Genomic DNA, 25,203 nt, shown 5'->3' with positions numbered 1-25,203 from the left:
CGGGAAACGTGAAATTTTCAACAAATTTCTCTGGAAATCCTGGGAAATTTCAAATTTATCGAAAGTGATTCTGATCCTTTTTTGATTTATATTTTGCAACAATAATGTATACCAATTTTGAAGCCTCAAAAAGATCCAACATCGCCAACAAGTTATCGTCCCATCAGTCTTTTGAGTAGTCTGTCCAAACTCTTTGAGAAGGTCATCTATTCAAGGCTTTTGCATTTTACCAACGATATCGATAATAATATAATTTTGAATGAGCAGTTTGGCTTCCGTAAGGGACATAATACTGCTCATCAGCTTACGAGAGTAACCAAAATCATCAAGCAGAACAAGCTTGAGTCTAAATCAACTGCTATGGCTTTTTTGGATGTTGAGAAGGTTTTTGACAATGTTTGGCATGATGGTTTGATACATAAACTGTATTTATACGGTTTTCCAATGTATCTTATCAAAATTATCCAGCACTATCTTTCGGAGAGATCGTCCAGGTTTTTCTGAATGGAATTGCTTCTGGATTATTCAACATTGATGCTGGGGTTCCCCAAGGAAGTATTCTTGGCCCACTTCTGTACAATATTTTTACATCTGATTTGCCTACTCTTCCTGGTAATGGTGTGTTGTCACTTTTTGCTGATGACACTGCCGTTATTTATAAGGGTAAAATAGCCAGATATTTAGTTGGCCGTCTTCAGAGGGGTCTTGACGTTCTTTCCGAATACTTTGGCGACTGGAAAATTCGCATAAATGCAGCCAAAACTCAAACCATCATTTTTCCACTTTCCAAATCGGCCCGATTTGTCCCAAAGGATGATGTTTTAATAAAAATGAATGATGTTTCGATACCCTGGTCAAAGGTAGTTGTCTATTTAGGTCTCATACTTGACTTGAAACTTTTGTTTCGACAGCATGTAGACAAAATATTGAACAAGTGCAGCATTCTCATCAGGTGTTTGTATCCTTTAATTCAGCGGTTCTCAACCTGGGGTACATGTACCCCTTGGGGTACCACGAGCGGTCTCAGGGGGTACCGGAAGACAAACCCCGTAATGGCGGACATTTGAATTTTTTTCCCAGACAAAATATTTGAGAGAGGAAAAAACAAACAAATTAGAAACAAAAAATTAACGCAACATTTTTTTGAACATTATTTAATTCAATATGTGTTTGCTAATCATTAAATTTGAAAAACAGCTATTTCGCATGATTGATTGATGCATACAAAATGGGGGCTGTCCATACATAAGTGCTATGAATATTTTCATACATTGTACATTGAGATGGCATTTTTTGATCACAAATCTTAGGCAATGTTCATGATAAGGTTTTCCTAAAAACATGTTTTTTTCGAATTGTTGGCTAAGTTAAATGATTCTAAAGAATCGACAAAACACACAGAAAACATTCAGAAAAAAATTAAATGAGAAAAATCGCTTGCATTCGATAAGAGATTTCATTAATTTCAATAAAGTATACCGTTTATTTAGTTTTTTGTTCATTTTTTTTTCTTTAAATTTTTGTCTCAAATCTGGAAAGAAAGAAATAAACTACCATCTCTTAAAACAATTCAATAGGTTGGAAAAAGATTCTAAAGTTTCATTATTTATCATTATTTTTTCGACCTGTCTTTTAGTGTTGCCAAAAATTATACTTAGGAAAAAAAGTTTTTATTGTAAATGTTACCCAATAAGGTACCTAATTTTTTAATTGATCTCATTTTCAATGCTACAAAAAAAATGAAGTGATTTTTTTAAATAAATTTTTCTATTTTTATTTCAAGATCAAGACTTTTCTTCAAAATTATCAAACAAAACACTCTGTACGAGTAAGGACCGGTTGGACGGCCGGAAATGAAACACGACGGATTCAAACTAAAAACTCCTTTCTTTATTCGTCCGATCGCGTAGCGTCTTTCCAAAAGACTCCTTGTTTACACTGCCCAGGGGTGTTCGTCATCAAAGGGGAGAGTGGGGTCGGTTGACCGGAACACACTCTTTCGAAATATTATCGTGGTGTTGTTTAAAATGTTAAATGTTCAAAAAAGCAGTAAAGATTTTTTTTTAAGAAATGTAAAATATTTGATTATTTTTTGATTAAAAATAGTTACAACCAGAGCTGAAAATGTCAGGGGTCCTGACGCGAAAATCGGCGACGCATACACGATTTTTTCAGATCCATTCACTGAACTGCAAAACCGTGACATAAACAAACCCGACTCAGTCGTGAGTGCCCTAGCTCACTGAGCAGCTGCAATGCGAGGCAGTAGTCGACCAACGCTCATTCGACGTTGCACGCACACACATAAAGAAACAAGTTTTACACAAAAAGTTGGTATTTATGCGTGGAAATGTAATTTTGAATATAAGTTATGGTTGTTTTAAGTGTTTAGCACAGTCTAGAACCATTTAATTGTTTAAAAATAGTCAAAATAGTGTTTAGAGAGGATTTTACGAGTCAGTCATACGACACGAATTGAGTGAGTGTAGCTTATTTTTTCACGTCTCTCATTCTCCAGCAGCCAACCGGCACGAGTCAGGCGGCAGTGGTTGAACGGACACAGTAGGCTCACAGTCACATGCTAGCAGTGAACTGACATTTTGGTTTGCTTCATGTGTACGCTGGGTTGGAAACATTTTGCAGGCCTGGTTACAACTCGAAAAATTTCTCTTTATCAAAAAGTTTTTCAGTAAAATTAACAATATTTTCATTGTATTTCAGTAGGAAAAAAAATAATTGAAGAAAAGTACATGGGTATTGTGTGGCCTACCCAGTACTTTCTTTGAAACAATTCTAGATACAAGCCTCAACTTACTAACAATATTTTTCGTTTTTTTAATTGTCCAATAAAATATTTTTTCACTTTTTAAGTGTTTTTGAAAAACCCTGACTCAATACGGTTTCAAAAACACCTAGGAAGCAAAAAAAAAAGAAAATTAGGTCCAAAAAATTCCAGATTTAGTTTAAATTCTATCAATGTTCCCCGAGTTATAGTTGCAGAACATTTATAGTTTTTTTCTCCAAAATTTAATTTTATTATGCAAAAAATCCGATATTTGGAATTTAAAAGAAACTCCTATAAACGAAAAATTTCATGTTTAAAAACTAAGGGGTACCAGCAGCTTAAGCAAAACGAAAAGGGGTACCTAGCCAAGAAAAGGTTGAGAACCGCTGCTTTAATTAACAGAAAATCAAAGCTATCTTTGAAAAATAAGCTAGCAGTTTACAAACAAATAATTTACCCCGTTATTGAGTATGCAGTACCTGTTTGGGAGTGTTGCGCTAGAACTCATGAATTGAAGCTCCAGCGTGTCCAAAACAAGGTACTCAAAATGGTTTTGAATGTTCCTGGCTGGACAAGATCAAGTGAGGTTCATGAATTAGCAGAAGTTAAAATGTTGGATCAGAAGATTCAAGAGAAATGTTTGAAATTCAGGGAAAAATGTGCTATATCTGAATACCCCTTGATTCAAGGATTGGTTTAGTTTATGGTAAGTTCAAGTTAGTTTTAGGTTAGGTTATGTGTTCTTAACATTTTTTTCCTCATTGTACCTAGTGTTACAAAAATGATAAATCATATACTTTTAAAGTTATGAAAATGAACAGTGTTTAAATCACGAAAAGCAAACTAAAGCTGAAGAGCCACAGCTGACCACTTATTATGTAAACCAAATGTAATTATTATAAGAAAGATTCAATAAAGTATATTTAATTCAAAAAAAATTAAATTTGTTTAAAGATAATTTTTTCCAATCCAGATTTATGGAATGAATATTGCATTGATAAGAAATGAGCAATTTACCAGCAAATTCCACTATGTTACATATCTTCTGAACATGAACCTAAATCATATTTTAAACATCTCTTTTGAGATTGCAAAAAAGGCCACTATCTGTCAACATGTGGTTTTAATCAGATAAACAACCACAGCTCCCAAAACAGTCCCATGGGTCCCGTAAACACACACACAAATTAATTTAAAGCAAACAAACCTGCCGACTTTGCGCAAATCCCCAGCACGTTTACACCTGGTTCTGGATAACCATTATTATCATTAAAACATTAGCAATGACCACCGTCACCACCACTGCGCCCATAAATCAATATTAAATTATTCATTTAGCTTTAATCCCAACGGGAGAGATCGAATCCCATGTGGAAAGGGGTGGGCCACAAATTGCCAACCAAGCAAATAAACTCCAAAAAGAAGCTCTGATTGACTGTCAGCTCAGCCGTCGTCGTCGCATGTGTCATATCGGTGAAGGGGGAGAATACCGTCAAACCGTGGATTATTGTGCGGGGAACGTATCAATTACGCGTGATTGGAGAAATCGGGAAATGACAAGAATTTGAAATAAGGAAAATGATATTATCTAAGATAGGAAATGATAAAAGAACACAAATTTAAAGGGCTACCAACTAAAAGAGAAATTTATTGAAAAACAGAAACTTAAATAATGCTAGTAGAAAAAAATCAAACGTAAATCAATAGGGGAACAAGTAACAACTAGTTGTTAGTGAACTTTAACTGTTTCACCACCTTTTTCTCACGAGTTTTATTGTGATTGCAGCCTGATTTAGCTTTTTATTCGTGTATTTTGGACGTTCTATTTTTTTGTGTTTTGTATTATTTCTTATTCTTTCTGTAAGACTGTAGTAACTCTGCTAGGATTTGTATTAGGATATTTGCTTCTCTTAAAAAATGTGTTTGATTCTGTTTTTGTTTGTAAACTGTATTCCGTCGCCTCTGCGCGCCCTCGCACTATTGTTTATTTGGTTGTACAAAATAATGCTGTGTTTCCGTTTTGTTGTTTTATGCGTTAGTTTGTGAAACTAACACCAGTTGGGAGAACATTTTTAAGGGGGAGGAACTTTTACGCCCGCATAACTTTGAGTCGCGTCTCTTTCGCCGAGAATGTCCTGTTTTAATTGCAGCTGATTATGCTTCTTCGTGTTATAGTTAAAAACACAAAACTGGTCAACATTTAAGAAAAAACTAATCCAATATTATTCACTATCGTTAAAAAGGCAACAACTGTTTCGGTTTGTGTTTTTTTTTGTAATAGTTCTATTACAGTAGTACTCTCTCTGTATCTATACGTTCATTTGTGTGACTGCAAGTGCTTGTATTTGTGAGTGATTTCAAAGCGAAAGAACCAGTCTCAAAAAAGATCGATCGCGAAAAAGTTCCCACCCAAGATCTCCCGCGTGTTCTTTTCATTTGGAAGAAACGTGAAAATATTCTCGTATAAATATATCATAAAGGCTCTTGGTGAGTGTATTTTTCTTGTTATTTAAAATTAATATTTCATATTTCAGCAACAGTAACTCTTGTTGTAAGATTTAATTTCATTATCGCTCTATGTGATTTTATTTACTTTCTCTTCTCTTAAACTTAGCTTGTTTTATGATAACCATTTGTTTTCAGGGGACGAAAAACATTTGATAAAAATCAAAACTTGAAATAAACTTCTTAGCTGTAATTCGAAACGGAAAATTTCCAATAAACCAAACACTCTAACATTTATTCAAATCAACTTAAGCCCCTTTCTCAATCGTGAAGGAAAAAAAATCAAATCAAAATCAAACATACCGGAAAAAAATCCGCTTAACGGAACCGTCGCTTCTTACCCGCGTGCTTTTTACCGCCCAAAGCTTTGCGCTTTTTACCGCCTCCGCCGGATTTTTTCCCAGCGGACGACGGAAGCCCGTCGTTGTCGTCGTCACCGCCGTCGAGCGCGCTAATGTCACCGAAGCTCGTCAGCTCGTCGCCCAGAGTGCCTGTGGAGGATAAACGAAAAGCAATGTTGAAAGTTTCGTTGCAGGATGGAAATTATATTGAGGGGAGCTTTCAGGATATCAGGACAAGCATGCGAGGAAAATTTTGTTGAATGCAAGAAAATGCGAGCGTTCAATGTTGAATGCAACTTTTAACGGAAATACAAGGATTTGGCAGCTTTTTTACAAACTACCCTGCGTCTCCATGTTACGGTTCACATCAGATAAATTTGATGGAGACGCATGGCAGTACAGGTTCAAATATTGATGCCGTTCAAACAAATCGGCAAGATAGTTAGTTACCAATAAACGTGAGAATGATTTTGTGATGATATTGAAAATGGTTAACTTGGCACCAAAAATGCTAGATAGAAAATAATTCAGGGATAACTTGGCCATATTCCAACTCTACCTAAAGTTTTGAAAAGTTACGATATTTTAAAATTATTTTTTTTTTGAGCGAAAAAAAATACTGTAAAATCGCGAAAAAAAATACTCATAAAATCACACGTCTAATCTAATCTAATCAAACCCTAGCGCAGCCAATCTTTCGAAGGGATCCTGAAGCACTCTTCTTGTCATTTATTTACATTTGTAGTGCGCCATTGCGTCGGAATGCATTGTAACATCACAAGCGTTAAAGCGGCCAGGCCTACTGCGTAAAGTTGTATCGCAGAGACATGATTCTTTGAAGTGGGTTGAGTTTGAGCACGGAGTGATCATGCAACAACACAATTCTGAATCTACAGAATCTAAAATCACGTATAGAAAAAAAAAACACAGTCAAGTAACGAAAAATGGCACAATTTTTGAAAGGTTTTTTTTATATTTTTTCGATGAAAAATTTTTTCTCTGGAATTTTGGGTACGCCATCAAATTGGTCGTCCAATTTTACATAAAAGTAACCTTTGACACCAAATTTCCAAATCAAAAGCGAAAAAAACGTCATTTTTCGAATGTGGGTAATTTTCCGCCAATTCACACAGCAGTTGCCCTGACCACTCTTCGATTTGCGTGAAACTTTGTCGTAAGGGGTAACTTTTGTCCTTGATCACGAATCCGAGGTCCGTTTTTTGATATCTCGTGACGGAGGGGCGGTACGACCCCTTCCATTTTTGAACATGTGAAAAAAGAGGTGTTTTTCAATCATTTGCAGCCTGAAACGATAATGAGATAGAAATGTGGTGTCAAAGGGACTTTTATGTAAAATTAGTCGCCCGATTTGATGGAGTACTCAGAATTCCAAAAAAACGTATTTTTCATCGAAAAAAAAACACTAAAAAAGTTTTAAAAACTCTGCCATTTTCCGTTACTCGGCTGTAAAAAAATGTGGAACATGTTATTTTAAGGTTATTTTAATGTACTTTTCGAATTTTCATTGACTCAGAAGGGTCATTTTTTCATTTAGAACAAAAATTTTCATTTAAAAATTTCGTGTTTTTTTCTAACTTTGCAGGGTTATTTTTTAGAGTGTAATAATGTTCTACAAAGTTGTAGATCAGACAATTACAAAAATTTTGATATACAAACATAAGGGGTTTGCTTATAAACATCACGAGTTATCGCGATTTTACAAAAAAAAGTTTAGAAAAGTTTTGATCGTCGTCGATCATGGCTGTTCATCGTCACCCGCGACAGACACGGACGACGAAACTAAGAGAAAAGCAAAAAGCAACTTTTTCAAAACATTTTTTTTTTATAAAATCGCGATAACTCGTGATGTTTATAAGCAAACGCCTTATGATTATATATAAATTTTTTTGTAATTGTCTGATGTACAACTTTGTAGAACATTATTACACTCTAAAAATAACCCTGCAAACTTGGAAAAAACACGAAATTTTAAAATAAAAAAAATTGTTCTAAATGAAAAAATGGCCCTTCTGGGTCAATGTAGATTCGAAAAGTACATTAAATTTCCCTTAAAATGACATGTTTCAATTTTTTTACAGTCGAATAACGGAAAATAGCAGAGTAAAACTTTTTTAGTGCTTTTTTCGATGAAAAATACGTTTTTTCGGAATTCTGAGTACGCCATCAAATCGGGCGTCTAATTTTAAACAAAAGTCTCTTTGACACCAAATTTCTATCTCATCACAGTTTCAGGCTGAAAATAATTGAAAAACAGGCCTTTTTTCACATGTTCAAAAATGGAAGGGGTCGTACCGCGCCTCCGTCACGAGATATCAAAAAACGGACCTCGGATTCGTGATCAGGGACAAAAGTTACCCTTAGGACAAAGTTTCACGCAAATCGAAGAGGGGTCGGGGCAACTTTTCCCGATTTCGTGTCAGTTGGTAGAGAATTGAGCAGTTCTCTAGGATTTCGGTCATTCGATTTTTTTTGTATTTTTTAATCCGACTGAAACTTTTTTGGTGCCTTCGGTATGCCCAAAGAAGCCATTTTGCATCATTAGTTTGTCCATATAATTTTCCATACAAATTCGGCAGCTGTCCATACAAAAATGATGTATGAAAATTCAAAAATCTGTATCTTTTGAAGGAATTTTTTGATCGATTTGGTGTCTTCGGCAAAGTTGTAGGTATGGATACGGACTACACTGGAAAAAATAATACACGGTAAAAAAATTTGGTGATTTTTTATTTAACTTTATCACTAAAACTTGATTTACAAAAAACACTATTTTTAATTTTTTTATTTTTGATATGTTTTAGAAGGCATAAAATGCCAACTTTTCAGAAATTTCAGGTTGTGCAAAAATCACTGACCGAGTTATGAATTTTTAATCAATACTGATTTTTCAAAAATCGAAATTTTGGTCGTAAAATTTTTCAACTTCATTTTCGATGTAAAATCAAATTTGCAATCAAAAGTACTTTACTGAAATTTTGATAAAGTGCACCGTTTTCAAGTTATAGCCATATTTAAGTGACTTTTTTGAAAATAGTCGCAGTTTTTCATTTTTTTAAATTAGTGCACATGTTTGCCCAGTTTTGAAAAAAATATTTTTGAAAAGCTGAGAAAGTTCTCTATATTTTGCTTATTTGGACTTTGTTGATACGACCCTTAGTTGCTGAGATATTGCAATGCAAAGGTTTAAAAACAGGAAAATTGATGTTTTCTAAGTTTCACCCAAACAACCCACCATTTTCTATCGTCAATATCTCAGCAACTAATGGTCCGATTTTCAATGTTAATATATGAAACATTTGTTAAATTTTCCGATCTCTTCGAAAAAAATATTTTTGGAATTTTCAAATCAAGACTAACATTTCACAAAGGCCAAACATTCAATATTACGCCCTTTTAAAATGTTTGTCTTGATTTGAAAATTCCAAAATATTTTTTCGAAAAGATCGGAAAATTTCACAATTGTTTCATATATTAACATTGAAAATCGGACCATTAGTTGCTGAGATATTGACGATAGAAAATGGTGGGTTGTTTGGGTGAGACTTAGAAAACATCAATTTTCCTGTTTTTAAACCTTTGCATTGCAATATCTCAGCAACTAAAGGTCGTATCAACATAGTCCGAATAAGCAAAATATAGAGAATTTTCTCAGCTTTTCAAAAATATTTTTTTCAAAACTGGGCAAACATGTGCACTAATTTAAAAACATGAAAAACTGCGACTATTTTCAAAAAAGTCACTTAAATATGGCTATAACTTGAAAACGGTGCACTTTATCAAAATTTTAGTAAAGTACTTTTTGATTGCAAATTTGATTTTACATCGAAAAATGAAGTTGAAAAATTTTACGACCAAAATTTCGATTTTTGAAAAATCAGTATTGATTAAAAAATCATAACTCGGTCAGTGATTTTTGCACAACCTGGAAATTTCTGAAAAGTTGGCATTTTATGTCTTCTAAAACATATCAAAAATAAAAAAATTAAAAATAGTGTTTTTGTAAATCAAGTTTTAGTGATAAAGTTAAATAAAAAATCACCAAATTTTTTTACCGTGTATTATTTTTCCAGTGTAGTCCGTATCCATACCTACAACTTTGCCGAAGACACCAAATCGATCAAAAAATTCCTTCAAAAGATACAGATTTTTGAATTTTCATACATCATTTTTGTATGAACAGCTGCCGAATTTGTATGGAAAATTATATGGACAAACTAATGATGCAAAATGGCTTCTTTGGGCATACCGAAGGCACCAAAAAAGTTTCAGCCGGATTAAAAAATACAAAAATTAAAATTGAAGAAAAAAGACCGATTTCGTAGAGAATTGCTCAATTACCCATGTTCAAAAATGGAAAGGGTCGTACCGCACTTCCGTCACGAGATATCGAAAAATTGAGCTCGTATTCGTGATCAGGGACAATAGTTATCGGGGAAACTTTTTTCCGATTTCGTGTAAGTTGGCGGAGAATTACGCATAAATAGAATATTGGACAATTCATACAAAAAATCACATTTTATAAAAAAATATCCTTTCATTTTTTCATTAATTAATTCTATAACTGCCGCATAATTGTCCCATGATCATTACAAAATTTCGACTTTGATTGTGATAAGTGATAGAACACTCCAATCGTCTTCACCATGACAACCTGATTTTGACGTTCTTCTTTCGTTCGTTTCACACACAAACGAAAGAGTGCTACGCAAAGTCACTCACACAGTCATTGACTTCTCTGTAGAAATACATTCGCTCAGAGAACGGTCGTTTGACATTCCACCGAGATTCCGATCATCTCTCCCATGATCACGTTCAAATGACTGCTGTCACTACGCAGCAAAAAACAAGGAAGAAAGAGGAAAAACGAGAGAAAGAGAAAGAGCCCGTTGCCACTCGTTCGGGCGGCTGCTTGAGTGGTGCTCATTTTTCGTTAATTTCGTCTTTGTGTTTACGTTCACCGACCGTCGCCAGCGATCAAATTTCGTTTTGGGAAATGATCGCTGACAGAAAGTTCTATCAAGTATCGAGCAATCCCGTTCAGTGATAGATCCCTTTTCAAGCATTGATTGCCACTATATATGGACTAGGGTGCCCATAATCTGGTACTTTTTTGGGAAAATCTGTTGTTCCTTGAGGTATTTTAGGACTCTAGGCTAAATATTAGCAAAATATGACAACATTTGCCCAAAATGGGAAAAATCGAAAAAATGTGTAGAAAATCCATTTTTTTACGGTTTAATCTGCACGGTGCGCTTCTTCTATAATTGGAAATTTAATCTTCTAAAACTTTGTTGAACAAATCAAGCTGTAAAAGTTGACTCTGAAAAGTTATTAGTGATTTAAAAAAGTCATTTTTGTATGAAAAACATTTTTTCATCAACTTTAGTGGTATCAATGGGATAACTTAAACCAATTTTACTCAAGATTGGCACAGAAGCTTGAAATAACACAAAAGAAAAACGTTTATTGCTTGTGGAGCAGGGGGTCATTTCCTGGAAACTCTAATATGGACAGACCCCAAATATGTATGGAATTTATTATTGAAATAAGTAGGATTTAAAAAGATCGTTGAAAATTGCACACACTAATATTCTGTGTTCAGTTTTTAATTCTGAGTTGATATCTGTGGGTAATTTGGGTCACTCCACGATACCTCAAGAATAGTTGAATCTTAGGTTCCAAACTCTCAAGAATCAAATGCTACTGTCATTTTTCCGTGGGTGTAGACACAAAATTTACATATCTAGCAACACTGTATGTATATTTTGATAAAGCCATTGAAAAATAAAAATTAAAGATCCTTATAGTTTAGTTTCGTTTTCCTAAACGAAATTTCCCGTTATTACTAATCCCAAATAACTCCGAAAAGCATGCAAGATGATCCACTCACCCAACGTCTCCAGCTTCCGACTCCGGTGCTTGTCCGCCTTCGTCACCGGCAGCCGCATCATGTACTTCTCCTCGTACTCTTCCCGTTCGCGCTCCTTCCGCGACAACTTCTGCAGCGCCCGCGAGCTGGACGAAATCTCCAGCGGTGTGTCCAGATACTCTTCCTTCAGCTCTTGAATCATCGACGACCCCAACGCCCGCTTGCGAGCCCGTTCCGCCTGCTTCCTCGCCCGTTCCATCTTGGAATCCTCCTCGTACGGTACGGCCATGTGCTTCGGGGGCACGTACAGCTCACTGCTGGCTTCCACTTCGTCCGCCGTCAGTTCCGTGCGCTTTCCGGGCCGGCCTCCGGCCTTGGCTTTGCGCAGTTTCGCCATGATTTTCGCCGAATCGTCCGACTCGGCACCGTCCTCGTCGTCGTCGGAGTTGGGATCCTTGGCGGCCGACTCGGGCAGCTGTGACATCAGATTGGCGGGGTTGGCCTTGAAGGAGGTCGGATCGTCAGCGGTGCTGGTGCCCGTGACGGCTGTTTTGACGAGTTTGTCGATTTGGTAGCGCAGTTTGTAGTCGATCGGGCGGACCTTCTCGAGCACGGTGCGGATCTCGATGAGTCGGTCGATCGATGGGTCGTTTTCGATTTTGTGGCCTAAAATGGAAACGGGTGATTATACAAAAATAGGGGTGATAATAGTTCATGGTGTGACTCATTGGTAGGTTTCTGGCATATTCGCATATTTTTGTATTTTTGTATTTTTGTATTTTAGTATTTTAGTATTTTAGTATTTTAGTATTTTAGTATTTTAGTATTTTAGTATTTTAGTATTTTAGTATTTTAGTATTTTAGTATTTTTGTATTTTTGTATTTTTGTATTTTTGTATTTTTGTATTTTTGTATTTTTGTATTTTTGTATTTTTGTATTTTTGAATTTTTGTATTTTTGTATTTTTGTATTTTTGTATTTTTGTATTTTTGTATTTTTGTATTTTTGTATTTCTGTATTTTTGTATTTTTGTATTTTTGTATTTTTGTATTTTTGTATTTTTGTATTTTTGTATTTTTGTATTTTTGTATTTTTGTATTTTTGTATTTTTGTATTTTTGTATTTTTGTATTTTTGTTTTTTTTTTGTTTTAGATTTGTGTGTGTTTGTTTTTTTTTTGTTATTTTTATTATTTTTGTAATTTTTTTATTATTTTTGTTATTTTTTTATTTTTGTTTGTAATTTTTGCTATTTTGTTATTTTAGTATTTTTAATTCTTTTTTGTTATTTTTGTTTGTAATTTTTGCTATTTTGTTATTTTTGTATTTTTAGTTCTTTTTTGTTATTTTTGTGAGTCATTTTTTTGTTCTGTTTTTTATGTTTGTGAGTTTTGTTTCATTTTTTATATGTTTGTGATTTTTGTTTTATTTTTTTTTGTGATTTTAGTTTTTTTGTTATTTTTGTTTTTTTTTATATTTTTGTAATTTTTGTAATTTTTGTAATTTTTGTAATTTTTAATTTTTGTAATTTTTGTAATTTTTGTAATTTTTGTAATTTTTGTAATTTTTGTAATTTTTGTAATTTTTGTAATTTTTGTAATTTTTGTAATTTTTGTAATTTTTGTAATTTTTGTAGTTTTTGTAATTTTGTAAATTTTTGTAATTTTGTAATTTTTGTAATTTTGTAATTTTTGTAATTTTGTAATTTTTGTAATTTTGTAATTTTGCAATTTTGTAATTTTTGTAATTTTGTAATTTTGTAATTTTGTAATTTTGTAATTTTGTAATTTTGTAATTTTGTAATTTTGTAATTTTTGTAATTTTGTATTTTTGTAATTTTGTATTTTTGTAATTTTGTAATTTTGTAATTTTGTAATTTTGTATTTTTGTAATTTTTGTAATTTTTGTAATTTTGTAATTTTGTAATTTTGTAATTTTTGTAATTTTGTAATTTTTGTAATTTTGTAATTTTTGTAATTTTTGTGATTTTGTAATTTTTGTAATTTTGTAATTTTGTAATTTTGTAATTTTTGTAATTTTTGTAATTTTGTAATTTTGTAATTTTGTATTTTTGTAATTTTGTATTTTTGTATTTTTGTAATTTTGTAATTTTGTAATTTTGTAATTTTGTAATTTTTGTAATTTTTGTAATTTCTGTAATTTTGTAATTTTGTAATTTTGTAATTTTGTAATTTTGTAATTTTGTAATTTTGTAATTTTTGTAATTTTTGTAATTTTGTAATTTCTGTAATTTTTGTAATTTTGTAATTTTGTAATTTTGTAATTTTGTAATTTTGTAATTTTGTAATTTTGTAATTTTTGTAATTTTTGTAATTTTGTAATTTTGTAATTTTGTAATTTTGTAATTTTGTAATTTTGTAATTTTTGTATTTTTGTAATTTTTGTTGTTTTTGTAATTTTTGTAATTTTTGTAATTTTGTAATTTTGTAATTTTTGTAATTTTTGTAATTTTGTAATTTTGTAATTTTTGTAATTTTGTAATTTTGTAATTTTTGTAATTTTGTAATTTTGTAATTTTGTAATTTTTGTAATTTTTGTAATTTTTGTAATTTTGTAATTTTTGTAATTTTTGTAATTTTGTAATTTTTGTATTTTGTAATTTTGTAATTTTTTATTTTTGTAATTTTTGTAATTTTGTAATTTTTGTAATTTTTGTAATTTTGTAATTTTGTAATTTTGTAATTTTGTAATTTTTGTAATTTTGTAATTTTGTAATTTTGTAATTTTTGTAATTTTTGTAATTTTGTAATTTTGTAATTTTGTAATTTTGTAATTTTGTAATTTTGTATTTTTGTAATTTTTGTAATTTTGTAATTTTGTAATTTTTGTAATTTTGTAATTTTTGTAATTTTGTAATTTTGTAATTTTTGTAATTTTTGTATTTTTGTAATTTTGTAATTTTGTAATTTTGTAATTTTGTAATTTTGTAATTTTGTAATTTTTGTAATTTTTGTAATTTTGTAATTTTGTAATTTTGTAATTTTGTAATTTTGTAATTTTTGTAATTTTTGTAATTTTTGTAATTTTTGTAATTTTGTAATTTTGTAATTTTGTAATTTTGTAATTTTTGTAATTTTTGTAATTTTGTAATTTTGTATTTTTGTAATTTTGTAATTTTGTAATTTTGTAATTTTTGTAATTTTGTAATTTTGTAATTTTGTAATTTTTGTAATTTTTGTAAATTTTGTAATTTTTGTAATTTTGTAATTTTGTAATTTTGTAATTTTTGTAATTTTTGTAATTTTTGTAATTTTGTAATTTTTGTAATTTTGTAATTTTTGTAATTTTGTAATTTTGTAATTTTGTAATTTTTGTAATTTTTGTAATTTTGTAATTTTGTAATTTTGTAATTTTTGTAATTTTGTAATTTTGTAATTTTTGTAATTTTGTAATTTTGTAATTTTTGTAATTTTTGTAATTTTGTAATTTTGTAATTTTGTAATTTTTGTAATTTTGTAATTTTTGTAATTTTTGTAATTTTTGTAATTTTGTAATTTTGTAATTTTGTAATTTTTGTAATTTTTGTAATTTTTGTAATTTTGTGATTTTGTAATTTTTGTAATTTTGTAATTTTGTAATTTTTGTAATTTTTGTAATTTTTGTAATTTTGTAATTTTGTAATTTTTGTAATTTTTGTAATTTTTGTAATTTTTGTAATTTTGTATTTTTGTAATTTTGTAATTTTGTAATTTTGTAATTTTTGTAATTTTTGTAATTTTGTAATTTTGTAATTTTGTAATTTTGTAATTTTGTAATTTTGTAATTTTGTAATTTTTGTAATTTTGTAGTTTTTGTAATTTTGTAATTTTGTAATTTTTGTAATTTTGTAATTTTTGTAATTTTGTAATTTTGTATTTTGTAATTTTGTAATTTTGTAATTTTGTAATTTTGTAATTTTGTAATTTTGTAATTTTTGTAATTTTGTAATTTTGTAATTTTGTAATTTTGTAATTTTGTAATTTTGTAATTTTTGTAATTTTTGTAATTTTGTAATTTTTGTAATTTTGTAATTTTGTAATTTTGTAATTTTTGTAATTTTTGTAATTTTGTAATTTTGTAATTTTTGTAATTTTGTAATTTTGTAATTTTGTAATTTTTGTAATTTTGTAATTTTGTAATTTTTGTAATTTTGTAATTTTGTATTTTTGTAATTTTGTAATTTTTGTAATTTTGTAATTTTTGTAATTTTGTAATTTTTGTAATTTTGTAATTTTTGTAATTTTGTAATTTTGTAATTTTTGTAATTTTGTAATTTTGTAATTTTTGTAATTTTGTAATTTTTGTAATTTTTGTAATTTTTGTAATTTTGTAATTTTGTAATTTTGTAATTTTGTAATTTTGTAATTTTTGTAATTTTGTAATTTTGTAATTTTGTAATTTTTGTAATTTTTGTAATTTTGTAATTTTTGTAATTTTTGTAATTTTTGTAATTTTTGTAATTTTTGTAATTTTTGTAATTTTTGTACTTTTTGTAATTTTTGTAATTTTTATAATTTTTGTAATTTCTAAAAATTTTGTAATTTTTGTAATTTTTGTAATTTTTGTACTTTTTGTAATTTTTGTAATTTTTGTAATTTTTGTGATTTTTGTAATTTTTGTAATTTTTGTAATTTTTGTAATTTCTAAAATTTTTGTAATTTTTGTAATTTTTGTATTTTTTTGTAATTTTTGTTATTTTGTTATTTTGTTATTTTTCTTATTTTTGTTATTTTTGTTATTTTTGTTATTTTTGTTTTTTTTTTGTTATTTTTGTTATTTTTGTTATTTTTGTTATTTTTGTTATTTTTGTTATTTTTGTTATTTTTGTTATTTTTGTTATTTTTGTTTTTTTTTTTGTTATTTTTGCTTTTAACAAATGTTTGTTTTTTTTGTTATTTTTGCTTTTTTTGTTATATTTGTTATGTTTGTTATTTTTGCTATTTTTAATTTGCTATTTTTATTTTACTAATTTTTAATTTAACGACTGAACAATTTTTTGCAATTAGTTATATTTTTACTATATTTTAAACTTTTGTTATTCTTGTTATTCTTGTTATTTTTCTTGTTTTAGATATTTTGATTAATTTGGCTACTTTTGCTTTTGCTAATATTGTTGCTATTTTTGCTCGGTTTTTTTAGTTTTGTTTGGCTATTTTTGCTATTTTTATAATTTTTTGGCGCTTTACGAAGAAGCTGCAGCTACAGAATTGATTCGACACCATGCAGCAAAAACCATGTTCTTCAAGCTTACCGGAACACTTTCGCAGCACCACGTACGTCAGGTTGATCAGATAGTTGAGCAGCATGTGGTACTTGATCTCGAGGAAGTTCAGCCCGTACTCGGTGGACAGCTCGCCGGTTTTGACGCGCTGCAGCATGTTCCCGACCACGTCCGAGACCTGCTGGAAGTTGCTGTTCATCTCGTCCAGCAGTCGCAGGGCCTGGGGCAGATCCGGCTGGATATCGTACTCATCGAGGGCCTATGAGGTTGGAAAAAGTAAAATAAAACGGATCAGTACCAAGCAAAACAAAAACTGCTTTCTCTATGCCTCTATAGTTATTCCCGGTATCGAAATCCAGTCGATTCAAACATTCGAGAAAAGGGAAGGACGTCCATACGAGAACAAAAAACATATTTTCCCGTTCATCTCATTGGCGTGGCCGCACCGCGACTGACAGGTTTTTGAAACGAATCGCTCTCCCACTCACTCAGCCGATGTTGTAGAATCAACCGGAGCGTATTTATAAAGTGCATTTCATAAATGATGAACGCTGGACGTGCTACGGTGCATTCCCGGGACCGGAGCCGAAACAATGGCCGGGAATATATCCCGGCTAAACTCAAAATAGTCCGAGCCATACAAAAGTGGCGGCCTCGCTGGAGTAAAAAATTGGACGGGAAACGTGGCCGAAAAAAAGACCCCGGTTCGCCCCTTCGATATTAATATCAATATCAATCAAACAGTCTTTTTTTTTGCCTGATCCACGGAACGCGGGCCTCTTTGAAGGCACCTTTGTAGTGGAGTCGGACGCTGTGCCGGAGTTTGCAAAAGTTTTGGGCGGAAGTGGGGGATGAGGAAGGCATATTTTTTTTGGGGAAACTGACTGGGATTGACCGGTGCATATGTGTGACGGACCGCTATTGGACTGTGAGGGAAAATAATAAAATGCATCGTGGATATCGCGAATGAAAAAAGAGAGTGATGGTGTGATGTGGGCGGATTAAAGGGATGTGTGATCGCGGTAGGTTGGATTTAGGAGACATTTTGTGTAATTTAAGAGCTTGAAATAAGGTAATATGCATGTAGAATAAAAACATTGAAAAATGTTAACCAAAATTATTTACCTCAAATAAGAAAATGCATTTAAAAACAAAACGATCTTAGTTCATTATTTCTCAAATTAGTTTTCAAAAAGCCGTAAGCGCCAATGGTAACCAAAGCCTTTTTTGTCTCGGTATTAATCCTACTTACGAAAAACCAATTTCAAAAATGCTTAAGATTGTTCATCTACACGTCTTTCAAGTGCCCCAAACTAAAAATAAAAAAGACATTTTGTTACAATTTGGAGAAAAACGAATATTAGTGTTGGAGGTCACGGTGGTTCTTACGGCTTTTTGAAAACTCATCCGATTTTAAACCTGGTTTTCAGACATTTGCAAATGTAGGTTTTATTTTAAAATTATTTTTTTTTTCAAATAATCGAAAAATATTACAGGTTCATTTTCTGGTTAACATACCTGAACACCGTTAAAAAAAGAAAAATACAATCCAAATTTTATTATTGTCAGTAAAATCTACATTTCTTTTTCAAAAACAACAACAGTAAGGATTCATTCTGGGGAATGGGATTACCCATAGAGGCAATCCAAGAACTACGTGGACATTTTTGGATTATACTATTTTTTTCCAGGGTGGCCAATTTAATCCATTTTTTATAATTCTTAATTATTCTACAAAAGGCACCTATACCAAAACAAGCTGTAAATAAAAACAATATATGAAAAATTAAATATAGCCAATCGAACAGCATTTCTCAATAAATTCAGTAAAAATTAAGCTTATCACAATCTTAGTAAGATTAGAAACCTCCCAATAATTTTCAAAACAAAAAAAAAACAAAAAATGGAAGCACAAATAGTTTTGAGTCAAAGATCAAATTTTATAGAAAGTTCAGATTCTTTTCAAAAATAATGTTTTTTTTTTATGATTTCTCTTATATATTGTAGATTTTGATAAATATTTTTAATCAATGTTTATTTATCGAGATAGAGATTTTTTTTTCAACAAAAGTCCATTTCAATTGGAATAAATCAGGGGTGCTCAAAGTTGTTGGATGCCGGGCCAAATTTGAAGCTCAAATGAGCTTGCGGGCCAAATGTATAAAAAAAGTTATTTAAAAAATAAATAACTTCATTTTAATTTAAAAGGCAAAAAACTACATCTATTAATTGAAGTTTTGAGAATTTGCTGTTACTTTTTGAACATTTCCAGACTTTTTGTTTTGATTAGGTCTTATAAACATATGAAACACAATAGCTTATAGGACCTTTTCATAAAAAACTCTAGATTTTCGTTATTTAAAAAATAAAAGACAGTTTTCCATCAGTTTTATTGCTTTTTTTTTGTATTTTTCAAATACCTAAACAACTTTGCAATGAAAAAAAAAATTGAAAATGTATTATTTTCAAAAAGTGTTAGATTGGACGAAAATAAAAATTTAAGCGAATTTTCTTTCGCTCTAGATTTCTAGATATTTTTTAGTAAACCCAAACATGCTCAAATTGAAAATAAACGCAGAGGTATGAATTTTAAATTGATTTCAGCTGATTGCACATTATTTTCAATTGAAATTTGTATGTTTGCCTGAAAAAATATTTTTGTCTCTGATTTTTCGAGCCGGGGAAGAGTTGGATTGAAAAAGGCTTTGAAAAATATTTGCAACAGTCTTATTCCTCTGATTTTAACATTTAGTCTGCCTGAATGAGATGGTAGCCAATCAGATTCGTTATCCAACTGTCAGTAGTTCAAACCCCGAGATGGAAGATTTCTTAGTGCTAAATAAGTTAATGGCTCAGTCCATAAAAAGGGTCATTAAGACTGCTTAATTAATATGTAATACTTATTTTTTAACCATGATTACATTTTTTTTTACTTCAGTCAAATTTAAACATTTCATATACATTTCCAAAAATGTTTATTGAATATTTTGATATTTACTAATTTTATTCATATTGTAACGTGTGAAATTGTTTTAAATTAGAAAGGTAAATTAATATAAAATAAAAAAAAAACATAAGTTAAAAATAACTCTTGATTTTGAGAAGTATACAATCACGGTTTATTTTCAATTAACGGGCCATTTTACATGATCATTCAAAATTGGTCCGCGGGCCACAAAAAATCACTTCGCGGGCCACGTTTGGCCCGCGGGCTATACTTTGGTCACCCCTGGAATAAATGCTTCTCATTTTACGCGAAATTTATGAATCAAAAAATCTTCAATCTTATTTGTAATGGCCTAAATGCAAACTGGTTAACTCCTTTCAAAGTTTTTGATAACATATAAAAAATAATAAAATAATAAAAAAAAATAAAGGTAGCAAATATTTATTGAAATTTATATCCCTAGACTCTGACCAATGCCGAAGGAGGGCAAAAATAAAAAAAAAAGTATTAAAATTCAAATCATAAGCTATGGTATTAACATTTGAGTTGAAAAAGTGTTTTAAAATGCATTTTTGATGTTCAGCCATCATTGTTTTTCAAAATATCTAAGTATTCACCAAATTTTTTTTTTCGCCGAAAAAAACAAATTCAAAAAAATTTAAACATTTTCAAACAAACTAAAACATGTTAAAAATTTTACTAAACATAGTGGAATGCATTTTAAAATGTTTTCAGCAGATTGTACTCAAAAATTCGATAAAATGTGAAAGTTTTTTGAAAAAATATTTTCATTGACGTATTGAAGATCGGAAATGACCTATTAAAGATCGGAAAATTTCACGAATGTTTCATATTTTAACATTGAAAATCGGACCATTAGTTGCTGAGATATCGACATTAGAAAATGGTGGGTTGTTTGGGTTAGACTTAGAAAACATAAATTTTTCTGTTTTTAAACACTTGCATGGCAATATCTCAGCAACTAAAGATCGTATCAACAAAGTTGAAAAAAGCAAAATATAGAGAATTTTCTCAGCGTTTCAAAAATATTTCTTTCAAAATTGGGCAAACATGTGCACTAATTTAAAAAAATAATAATAAAAAACTGCGACTATTTTCAAAAAAGTCACCCAAAAATGGAATTAACTTAAAAACGGTACCCTTTATCAAAATTTCATTAAAGTACTTTTTGATTACAAATTTGATTTTTTTTTTTTTGGAGGGTGATCCAGCCGCACATCGTTGATGTCGAAACCTCTAAACTGGGCCCTCGTCCTGTCACGTCCGTCAGTAGTCTTGTCGTACATTACAACTAGAATCAGATCTGCCAATGAATTAGTACACTTCGACCAAATAAACACTGACGCTGTATGGATCTGACTCTAGAATAAATGCACAGTTGTGTGTTATTCATAAGTCCAAAATGTTCAATTATTCATATAAGTCCAAATATTCATTTGCGGATAACTACCTAACTTGAATTGAATACAAGATTTAAAGCAACCTATCCGAAAGCTACTCTTATCTCAAATCCCCGACATTTTAATTATTAACCAAAAAAAACGTTTCTTTTAAAACCTGTCTGGCTTCTTTTAAAAACAAAAAAATAACAGTTGATATTTTACAAGTCGTGAATTGAAAAAGAGACGACCATTTGTTCGTCAGAATTCCAGTAGATCCTCGATTCGCAACAATGGTCGATACAATCATAATCCGACAACCGTTAGTTCAACAGATCAACGAATTTAGTCCGATATCATTTCACTATTGATTGATCGAGACTCTATGGAAATTTTGATAAATCAGAATGGTTTTTATGCTACTTGAATGAAAATCACCGATTCTGATAGAATTACTAAATTCACTGTTACTAATTTTGTCCCCAAATAACTAAAGCAAAGTATAAAAAGTTGATATTTATAGTTAAAATCCTAAATTCTACAAACACTATTTTTTTAAACCCGCATCCTAACCTGACACCCACATTAAGATAGGGAAAAATCACATATGTAGCGGTTCATTGTACAAATGTGATATTTCCACTATCAGAGAACCTCCTTGTCTCGATGACAGCTTACCGGCCATCGATTAAGCCCTGAGACTACGCCAAAGTGGGTTCTCGCAGCATGAAGTGGTGTCCATGTGTAAAAATGGAAGCTTCAGCAATATACTGAACACTTCGATTTTAATTCCACATCGAATCAAATCATACTCTTTGCCAAACAAGCATCAAACCTATGACACTCATTATGACAAAGCCCAGGGATTTGATTTTACATCGAAAAATGTAGTTGAAAAAATTTTGCGACCAATATTTCGATTTTTTGAAAAAAAAAGTCAGTATTGATTTAAAAATTCTTAACTCGGTCAAAGAATTTTTGCACAACCTGAAAATTTCCGAAAAGTTGACATTTTATGTCCTCTAAAACATCAAAAAATGAAAAAAAAAATAAATAAAAATAGTGGTTTTTTGCAAATCAAGTTTTAGTGACAAAAATTTAAATAAAATATCAGCATTTTTTTACCTTGTAACATTTTTTTCCAGTATAGTCCGTATCCATACCTACAACTTTGCCGAAGACACCAAATCGTTCAAAAAATTCTTTCAAAAGATACAAATTTTTGAATTTTCATACATCATTTTTGTATGGACAGCTGCCAAATTTGTATGGAAAATTATATGGACAAACTAATGATGCAAAATGACTTCTTTGGGCATACCGAAGGCACCAAAAAAGTTTCAGTCGGATTAGAAAATACAAAAAAAAAATCGAATGACCGAAATCTGAGAGAACTGCTCAATAGGAAAAGAGAGGGAAGTTCAAAAAGTTAAAAATCACCTGTTTTGAAATTTAAGTTATTTCTATCTTTTTGCCAAGATATGTCGAAATATGATTTGATTTTTTTTAATAAAATTTTCTAGAAATTGTTTTGAATTCAATTGTTATTAAATTACATCAACTTTCTTTGTTAATTACGTGGATTAAGAAAATTCATTTTAAAATTGTAGGTATGTTGTCGATGTCGAGCAGTCCATATTTTAATGCTTTTTTATGTTTATTCCAGTTTATTAAGAATTTATCTCTGTTCTATTTCTGTTTATGCTTTTAAGAAATAGAGACCAATTCTAAAAACGTCATTTTGTCATTTTAACAATATCAATATTTTCAGATAACTTCAATTAAAAAAAAACATTTTTTCAATTTAAAACAAAGAACTTTTGGCTTTTATTTGACTGTTTTTCAGAATAATGAAAAATAAGCTTAATTCACATTTTATTACATATTTTTATATAAAAGCCAACTAAAATACTAAGGGCTTTAAGATTATTTATGACTTAAATAGTCCATTCATTCTCCTATCGATTAAACTAGTGAAAGCAACCTTTGAATATCAGGAGCTCAAGACGAATTGAGCGCATTTGTATTCCAAATTTTACAAGACAAAATTTTAAGAATGCTTGAAATTTCCAACTTTTCTTTTTTTTTATTTGTAATTAAACAAATAATCACTGACTTCATTTTTAGCAGATTTTGGCGACAGTTCACGAGTTTTCCGATGTTTCAACCTGAGTGGCCACCCTGACGTCAACAGGATTATATGGTAACATAAAGTTCTCGATGGAATTAGATGCTATTCTTCATAAGCTGGAAAATATTTTCTAAAAGTATGCTTGGGATTTGCGACTTTTTTCCGAATTTTTGACAGAATATATCACAAATTCACACATTTTTTCAATTTTTCGCAGATTTTGACTTATTCTCGAATGTTCCGATTTTCCGTCTAGAGTGGCCACTCTGATTTTTAAATATATTTTCCGTCTTTTACCGATCTATGGAATCAAAATTCAAAAATTGTAAATACAGTCTAGACTCGATTATCCGAAGGTAACGTAATTTTTTTTTCGTTGTCCTCCTCTAAAATGATTTAGAATTTTTAAATCCAAGATGGCGACCAAAATGGCGATGCTGAAACATTGAAAAATGCATTTTGGAGTCGCAAATCTCAAATTTGATGTTAAATATAAGAAAATAAAAAATATTTAAAAAAAAAGTTTTGGTCATGATTTGAGTATCCGAAGTCCTATACAAACCTTCGGATAATCGAGTCTGGACTGTACTTCAAATGTACCCTGTTTGATTGAAAATGCAAAAATAAACGTTATTAGAAGTATTTTAAATAGTTCACAAGTTTATATAAAAAAAAATCGCAAGAAAATCAAATACTCGTTATAAAATTAATGTTGGTATATATCAACGGTTGTATTTTTTGTTTTAAAATTTTATCCTGTACAAAAAATAAAAACAAATCATATCAAAATATAAGCTCAAGCTATAAGCTTTAAAAATTCTATAAAAAGTGTAAAATTCTCTGAGTTAAATCTGCTACCACCCACCAACTCTAACCCTCATTTCGCTCCCTATTCCTATTAGTTTTGACCGTACGGTCCAACATTCCAAAAATCAACGAACCAATCAACTGGGCACAAACAGCTCGCGCTCACTCACTCACACTCCTGGTCAACGAAAGTCCAGAATTCGCAACCACCGAACCGTGCACCAATTCCTATCCTCGGCCCCAAAAAATACCGGATCAAGTTGAAATTCAACCGGCACTGGACAACAACAAAAAAAAAATCGCGCGCAAAATATATAATACCAAAAGCTGGCGCTCACTCCCCTGTGCCCTCCCTCTTATTTTACCCCTTCCCTTTTTTCGCGAAATCAAACCCCCAAAAAATTGCGAAATCCTTCCCGAATAGCGCGAGTGCCGCGAAAAAAAGTCAGTAAAAATATTACGATTCCAATTTTAAAATATAAATTGAACTCCCAAAAAAATCCCCCTCCCCATCCCCTTTCACTACGCTTCCCAACCCCTTTTCTCACCCTCCCACCCACTCCGTGTTATTGATTTATATCCATTCATTTCATGTTTTCCTATTTCTCTCTTATTTTTTGTTGCTGCTCCTATTTTCATCTGTTTCCATCCGTCGGTCGACGAGGCTCGCATTTCCTCGCGAGCGCGCACATGGCGATTTTTAGCATTTTTTCCAATGTTTTATTTTTTATTTTTGTTGTTGTTGCTGCTCTCCGTTTGCATGCAAGTGGTTCTGGTCTCGATTCCCGATCAGAGCGGCGACACAACAACACAAAAAAACGCAACCCGCTCACACAGAGAACGCACACACAAAAGGACGGGCCAGCATCCCACCACCACCTCCAACCCATCAGCTATTCTGGGGAAGGTGCAGTGTGTGTGTGTGTGTGTGTTTGTTCAGTGACAAGAGAATATGGTGGGGAGGAGAGGGAGAAGGGGGTGTTAAAGTGGAGTGAGAGAAGGGGAACAGGAGAACAACAGTTTGCCACTCGGCCACACAAACTGCTCCAGGATGGGCTCGTTAAAAAGTGGATTTAGGGTGGTTGCTAAATTATCTTATTTTTTTAGCGAATCTTGGAAATTGAGTTTCTCATTTTTTCAATTATGTGAGGACGATTTTTGTAAAAACAATGATATTT

The 25,203-nt window shown here is 30.9% G+C and overlaps 1 protein-coding gene across 1 annotated transcript in view; it reads right to left on the bottom strand.

Moving 5' to 3' along the window:
- Positions 1–4,406: 4,406 nt before the first annotated feature.
- LOC6031402 (neuroguidin) overlaps positions 4,407–25,203 on the bottom strand; it is a 75,189-nt gene continuing 54,392 nt past the window's right edge. Inside the window, exons 2-4 of the mRNA XM_038255250.1 lie at positions 16,771–16,999; positions 11,543–12,187; positions 4,407–5,781 (exon numbers count right to left, since the gene is read on the bottom strand). Coding sequence (XP_038111178.1) covers positions 5,609–5,781; positions 11,543–12,187; positions 16,771–16,999 — 1,047 coding nt within the window. The 3' untranslated portion in view covers positions 4,407–5,608. The remainder of the gene's footprint in view (positions 5,782–11,542; positions 12,188–16,770; positions 17,000–25,203) is intronic.

This window comes from Culex quinquefasciatus, chromosome 2 (assembly GCF_015732765.1).
Source record: "Culex quinquefasciatus strain JHB chromosome 2, VPISU_Cqui_1.0_pri_paternal, whole genome shotgun sequence".
NCBI classification, from domain to species: Eukaryota; Metazoa; Arthropoda; class Insecta; order Diptera; family Culicidae; genus Culex; species Culex quinquefasciatus.
This window is presented reverse-complemented; position numbering and strand designations above follow the sequence as displayed.